This window comes from Panicum hallii, chromosome 9 (genome assembly GCF_002211085.1).
Source record: "Panicum hallii strain FIL2 chromosome 9, PHallii_v3.1, whole genome shotgun sequence".
NCBI classification, from domain to species: Eukaryota; Viridiplantae; Streptophyta; class Magnoliopsida; order Poales; family Poaceae; genus Panicum; species Panicum hallii.
In genome coordinates, this window is record NC_038050.1 from 47,052,068 (window position 1) to 47,058,799 (window position 6,732).

Consider the following 6,732-nt stretch of genomic DNA (forward strand, 5'->3'; position numbering starts at 1 on the left):
TATCTGGAGCATTACCCGAGTATTACCATGGAGAAGTCGTATAGCTCCTTGAAGGTGCTCTTGAAGGTCTTCAGGTTCTCTGCCGACAACAGGAGGTCATCCACCAGGTCGGTGGTGATGACGTTCTGGTGCCCTGGCCCGGCCCTCAACACCTCACGGGGGCCCCCCGAGGGTCCGGCGGCATCTCCGGACGGCGGCGGCTGGACACCTGCAAGCACACAACATGGTCAACACATTATGCCCAGACCTCGGCAACCAGCCGCGGGCGGGTAAGCGCGTACCTGTACCATCAGTATGAGCGGCATCAGGGATTTCGACTTGTTCCCCGCCACTGGGCCCGGCTCCCTCTCGTCGGGGCTCGGGAGGCGGCAAGTCGGAGAGCGCCGCATCCGCTTCAGGGGCCACCTCCGCGGGTACCGGCTCCTCAGGCGCTGGGGGCTCGGGGGCTGCGGCAGCCGAGGCAGGCGCCGTAGCCGTGCCTGGTTCCAGCTGGAGTTGCACGGCGCTCGCAGCCCTGGTGACATCGACAACATTGTTATCCAAGTGAGCACGAGCAGGATCTTCAAGCGATCGAAAGAAAACTCACAGTGTCGACTTCTTCTTGGCAGCCTTCTTCACCCGCCAGGCCCGTCGGGGAACGCCCGTTGCTGATGGCGAGGCCTGGTCGGCCGATGGAGGGGTCCCTGCCACGGCGATTGTCACCGCCGCGGCAGTAGAAGGGCCTGCCTCCACCACTTCGGACTCAGTCCCGGGTGGCAGAGCAGGGAGACTGCAAGGGGACGCTGTCAGTACTCAGCATTATGGAAACTTTGCAACTGGCCAAAACAGCAACTCAGTACCTGGAGGACTCGACTTCTTGGGCCTTGCGTTTGCGCACTTGCCGCTGGCCCTTTGGCACCGGAGGTAGAGCGCCGGCCAACTCCACGCTCTGGTCGGAGGAGTTGTCCCTGTGCGGTTCGCCTTCGGCTCCTTCTTCCGCATGCGAGTCCACGCATTCGGCGGACTCGCTGCTGCCTTGGGCCGCGGCAAGGCGAGCCTTCTTGGCCGCCGTGGCTGCAGCAGGGCGCGGCCCTTCTTCGGCTTCTCCTCCCGCCTGCGAGTCCACGCGCTCGGCGGACTCGCTGCTGCCTTGAGCTGTAGCAAGGCGAGCTTCCTTAACGTATCACTGTTTAGCCCGTATGCCATGATTTTTGGACCCTTATCTCCAATTTTGTGGGATTTGGATTCAAGGCTCGGGGGCTGCGGGGTACGTGGCATCGACTACTTATTTTTCAAATTTCTTTGAAGGATAAGGAGGGTTACAGATTAATGGGACCCTCAGCCTGATTCTCCGATTCAACCTAAGGCTCGGGGGCTACTCCATATGGAGTGTGATTTTGCAATCGCACACCATAGCAGGAATGAAATTCGGGGCATGAGCACCTCGTAGCTTCGATGCAGCCAAAGGAGTACTCGAAGAAGGGCTTCAAGACGAATCATCAGAGGAAGTCGAAGACTGCTTCGAAAAGTACTCGATAAGCCTGCAGTACTCAGCTACGAAGAGCTCGGGGGCTTGTCAGACCCGGGGCCACCGGGCTGGGCATGTTACGAAGTTTAAGAGATTAAGCCCGTCTTATCTCTTATTCATTTTGTTTATCTCTTGTTTATCCCGTTTAAATAGGAGATAGAGCTAACCAACACGGAGAGGATCTACTCGAGATCAGTTCTGGTGTGATCCCTCGGAGGGGGTTGGTTAGCATCTTTGTAACTCTGACCCCTCGGATATATAAGGGAGGTCAGGGACCCCCCCCTCAAAACAGAAGATCATTAGGTCATTCTACATCAAAGGCAATACAAACCATACAGGACGTAGGGTGTTACGCTCCGTGCGGCCCAAACCTGTCTAAGTCTTGTGTTCCTTGCACCTTCGAGTTCCTGATCTCGGCGTCTCCTCACCCAAAACTTACCGCCTTGGGCATATCCCTCGGTGGGCAGCCGGTTAAACACCGACAACACTAGCTAAGGAATCATACCAGAACGCATCTCGAGTAGATTCCCCCTGTATCGGTTAGTCTTATCTCCTATTTAAACAGAATAAATAAGAGATAAACAAGATGAATACGGACTTAATCTCTTAAACCTCTTTAAACTACGTCATGTACCCAGTCCCGTGGCCCCGGGTCTGACACTGACCCCTCCATTTGCTTTGCAGGGACTCCATACGCCTACCCGTGGAGCTCAGGAACCCGGAACAGCCCGCATCGATCTTGTCCCCGACCTCCGCTCGTGCGCCACCGTGGGACTTCGACGTCGACGCCCCGCACGGCCGCCCTGCTCGAACCTGAGCCTCGGTGAGCAACACATCATTCCCCGGATCCCGTTGCGCTAAGCGTTGCGGCCCTTAGTCCCCCACCGCGACCCAACCACGGCACGCCGACGACCTAGTGCCACCCCCACCGTGGGGAGCCCCGGCCCAAACCCTAATCAGCTGTCTCGAGTGCCTAGATGAGTTCGCCGTGTCCTGCTCTACCTCCCGGGCCAGACCTCATCCAAGATGAGATCGGCCAACGCCGGCGAACTTCCGCCGTGGGAACTCGACTCCGGCGACCTGGCGCCGCCGCCCTCGCTCGCGTTAGGCGCCAGCCGCCCGATCCGTAGCCGATGATCAGGATTAGATCGCAGATGGATAGGGTCCGAGCCGCGGGATCGTGATCCAACGGATCAGATCCACGCGTACCTGTTCGACCTCATTTTCAATCCGAGCCGTAGGATCCGAAGCTGACGCGCCAGATTAGATCCATCCCAGATCAGATCCGAGCCATTAGATCCGGATCTGACGGTCTCAGTTAGAAGATACCGGTTCGGCCTGCCGTTTTTGTTAAAGAGTCCCTGGGTTTATTTGAAATCAACCCGCAGTTCACCCCTGTTCAAAAGAAATTCCATTTAAGTCCTGTTTTTAGCACCGGAGCCCCCTGAGCTTTCTAGATTTTGGGTCCGCAGTCCAGCCCCTGTGTTTTCGCGGATTAGACCCTAAGTCTACCCTTTAATTAGGTTTAAGCCCTCGGTTTTCGCACAGAAGCCCTGGAGACTTCTGTTTTCTTACGGTTAAGTCCCTGGATCTTGTTTTAGCCCTAGATTTCGCGTCTTAGCTCCGTTTTAAGTGATTTTCATGCTCATGCGATCGTTATAATGCGTAGAATAGTTTTAGCTTAGTTTTGTGTGCTGTTTTGCTGTATTGTTGTACTATTTCTTATCTTTTGCCCTTGTTTGCATGTATGTGCTTATGTGGACCATGCTTGGACGTTTCGATCGTGAGTAGACGTTGAGCCATCGGAGGAGTACCAGGAGCCACTTTCTTCAGAGCCCTTTGAGCAGCAGCAGGAGAACTTTGAGGAAGGCAAGTATAACATGAACATTCTATCACTTTTAAATACAATTTCTTACTGCATTTCCTAGCCACTTTTATCCTTTATATAATACCTTGGGTTGCATTTCTGGTTAGTTGTGCTAGGTGCTGCGCTCTCACATATAATGGTCCTTTGTAATTAAATTTGATTAATGGTATATGCAACTTGATTCTGAGAGTGGCCCTCTGTGCTGTGTGCTTGAGCGGCTCACGTCTCGTTAAAAGATGTTTTTATAGAAACATGGTTCAGGGGGCCAGCACGGTGCTTAGTGCTTGGTTGGCCACTCTCCATAACGACCGGTTCATAGAGCGACAACCTGGGACAACCGCGCAACCACGAGACTGGAATGGGATGGTCTTGACTTACTAATTAGGTCATTTTGGTTTGGAAGTAACTTACCTACGGGGCAAGAGAGGTGGTAAGCTTCAATGGTCCCTGCTCCTCCGGCTTGGTCTGTGCTGTGTGCTTGTACCCCCATGAGGTGGGCCCCATCGTTGCTGGTCCAGAAACCTTAGCGGTTACACCTTACTAACGTGATCCTTTGTAGCGGTCTCGTAGTGTGCTTGCTAGTCATCTCACCTAAGTAAGTGTGATGAACAACTAGCGTAGCTCATGACTTGTGGGTAAAGTTGTGCAACCTCTCGAGAGTGTAAAACTGGTATACTAGCCGTGCTCACGGTCATGAGCGGCCCAGATCCTCCGTCTGATTAGTGGGGTTTACCTTTGGTGGTTTTGCTTGGTTTTCAGTAGACTCATGATAAAGTTTGATTAATTATTATGTAAGTTGGGTTATGATAATTCATCCACTTGTAGTAAATAGCTTCAATAAAATTTGCCAAGATTAAAAGTTAATGCAGTTGAGTCAGCTAACCTTAGAGCCTCATAATTCGTGTTATACTTGTTGAGTACAAGTTGTGTACTCACACTTGCCTTCTCTACTCTTCTGCTCTCTCTGGGATATCTTCGACTGCTGCTCAGTACCTGGCGACGTGGAGGACTACATCAGCGGACTCGACGATTTCTAGGCGTTGTCTCCCGGCCGACGTCCCTGTGGCGCCCTGTTCTTCATGTATTTATTTTACGCTTCCGCATTCCTTGAACTGATTCTTGATTCAGTTGTAATAAAGATATTCATTTATGATTTATATGCTTTTATTTCGAGATACGTGTTGTGATATCTTGATGATTCTGTTGTATATATGCGTGACTTGATCCTGGCGCATATATGATTGCTCGGTTTATGTTCTTATAAATCGGGTGTGACACGCCATAATTTGATTGGGCCAAGGGATGGGCCGAGAGCAACATGGGCTGAAGGAGATCATCGTGACGGTTTGCGAATCGGCTCCTGTGCGAGCGTGTTAAGGGCTGGGATGGCCGTGTATTTAGTAAGGATAGTTTAAATATAGTAAGTTAGAGATTGTTTCGTAATCAACTAGGGTTAGTTAAGAAGATCAAGTCTCTGGACTATAAATATGTATCATTAGATTCAATAAAGGATATCCAACATTCACAACAAACTCTTGGCACACCGCCACCCTTCCCTCGAGGGCTTTCTCCAGGTAATCGACATGCTGCTCCGATTATGTTCCGCATGATCGGAGCAGCGTTGCGTTTATCTGCTTATCTTTGTGTTTCTCATACTAAAGCGTTGTTGATGGCGAGTAACACTAGTTATCTTAAACGATTATGTACTGCGTTAGTTCCGAATAGCCCATCTATGTTCTGCTTGATATTCATAATCGTTTAGTTGCCCTTGTACGTGATTTCGGGTGCAAGGGCAGCACCTTGCTCTGTTATCGCTTAGTAGATCTAATCTGTTACGGTAGTTCTTTGCATTATAAGAATTCGGTTTAATATCCGTATGATTAGGCCCTTCAAACGGGTTAGATGTTCCAGCTGCATGATTGGTGCTTTATGGTAATCTAAGAAGGGATTGTTCCGGGAATCGACTTGTTAGTTGGTTTTTAGGCCTCTTTTTAGGTTAGCGTCCTGCTATCTTTCGTGTTCGTTAGGCTTAACCACGCGTAGGATGTTCTGGTTACACGGTGAAAACCTTTACTGTCGTAGATTGGATTAGCTTGGTAATTACAGAGCATGCTCTTATCTTTTCTATCAGATTCGTACAAGGTATTCGAATATTAATAGATCCGATCTGTTAAACGAGGCAATCAGCTTCTTTTAGCCGATTCTGAGAGTTACCTGAAGATCCAACCTGGTACAAAGACAGGTCCGACCCAGTGCAAAGGCTCCATCGGCTCTTCTAGCCGATCTTGGGAGTCATTTTAAGAGCCGATCGCGGCTCGGACTGATGTTTGATATGGCTGTGCGTGCAGGAAAAGAACTGATAACGACTTCTACACCTTCCTGATCAGGTATAGGTCAGGTGGCACGCCTAGCACTTCACCAAGCCAGGCCGTGTGCCGGACTTCTGGGCCGTTGACCGAGGGACCGGGACCCATCAGCAGTCCCGGGAGCCTTCCGGCTCCTCGTGTTGCCTGTCGCTGCTCGCCGGTGGATTTTGACCGACAACGCAGAAAGAAGGCGGAGGTGGACACCACTACTGAACATAATGCACCAAGAGAGGCAACAACGCCAAGGACTAGAGCAGCTGTTGCCAGGGAGAAAGCACAAGCTGCAGCCAGGGAAGCAGAAGCAGCACAAGCAGCTGCCAGGCACGCAGCTGAAGTAGCAGAAGCTGCTGCAAGGGAAGCAGAAGGTGCAAACCGAAGTGTTGTTGCAAGGGATGCTGCTGCAACGGGACCAGATGTTGCACAAGCAACTAAACCCCTTGGACCAACTACAAAGAGGTAAGCACGACAATCTGCTTAACTTTCCTCAATTTAAGCATGTCACTACGTTTAATCTTTTTCACTTCCAATTTTCAGGAGGCTAGCTATGGAAACAACAACTGAAATGTGCCTGTACCAGCCACCAAAGAAGATGACTCCAAGAAAAAAGCAACTGGCTACAAAGGTGACAAAGGACTCACCAACAAATCCTCCCAAACAATAAGCTGTGATGGTTGGTAGTGTCATTTTGTGGCAGAAAGACGGCCAACACTTTTGTGTACTGGATTCGTTATGGCCAAAACTGAAAATGGCCAGCGAACTGAGATGTGTGAAATGGCCAGTGAAATGTGCAATGGCCATTGAACTGTGTAGTGGCCACTAAACTTGTTATGTGTGAATGGCCAGTGAACTGTATAATGCCCAGTGAAGTGTTTAATGGCCACTAAACTTGTAATGTGTGAATGGCCAGTGAAGTGTTTAATGCCTGTAATGCAAACTGATTCAACTGGTCCAACCCAATTGCCATTGCAAGTTAATCATTCATTCTGCGCACA

The 6,732-nt window shown here is 50.6% G+C and overlaps 1 protein-coding gene across 1 annotated transcript in view; it reads left to right on the plus strand.

Moving 5' to 3' along the window:
• Nucleotides 1–6,663, plus strand: part of LOC112873083 — an 82,144-nt gene extending 75,481 nt beyond the window's left edge. Inside the window, exons 2-3 of the mRNA XM_025936109.1 lie at nt 5,924–6,196; nt 6,275–6,663. Of these exons, the coding sequence (XP_025791894.1) occupies nt 5,924–6,196; nt 6,275–6,401 (400 nt within the window). The 3' untranslated portion in view covers nt 6,402–6,663. The remainder of the gene's footprint in view (nt 1–5,923; nt 6,197–6,274) is intronic.
• The last annotated feature ends 69 nt before the right edge of the window (nt 6,664–6,732 follow it).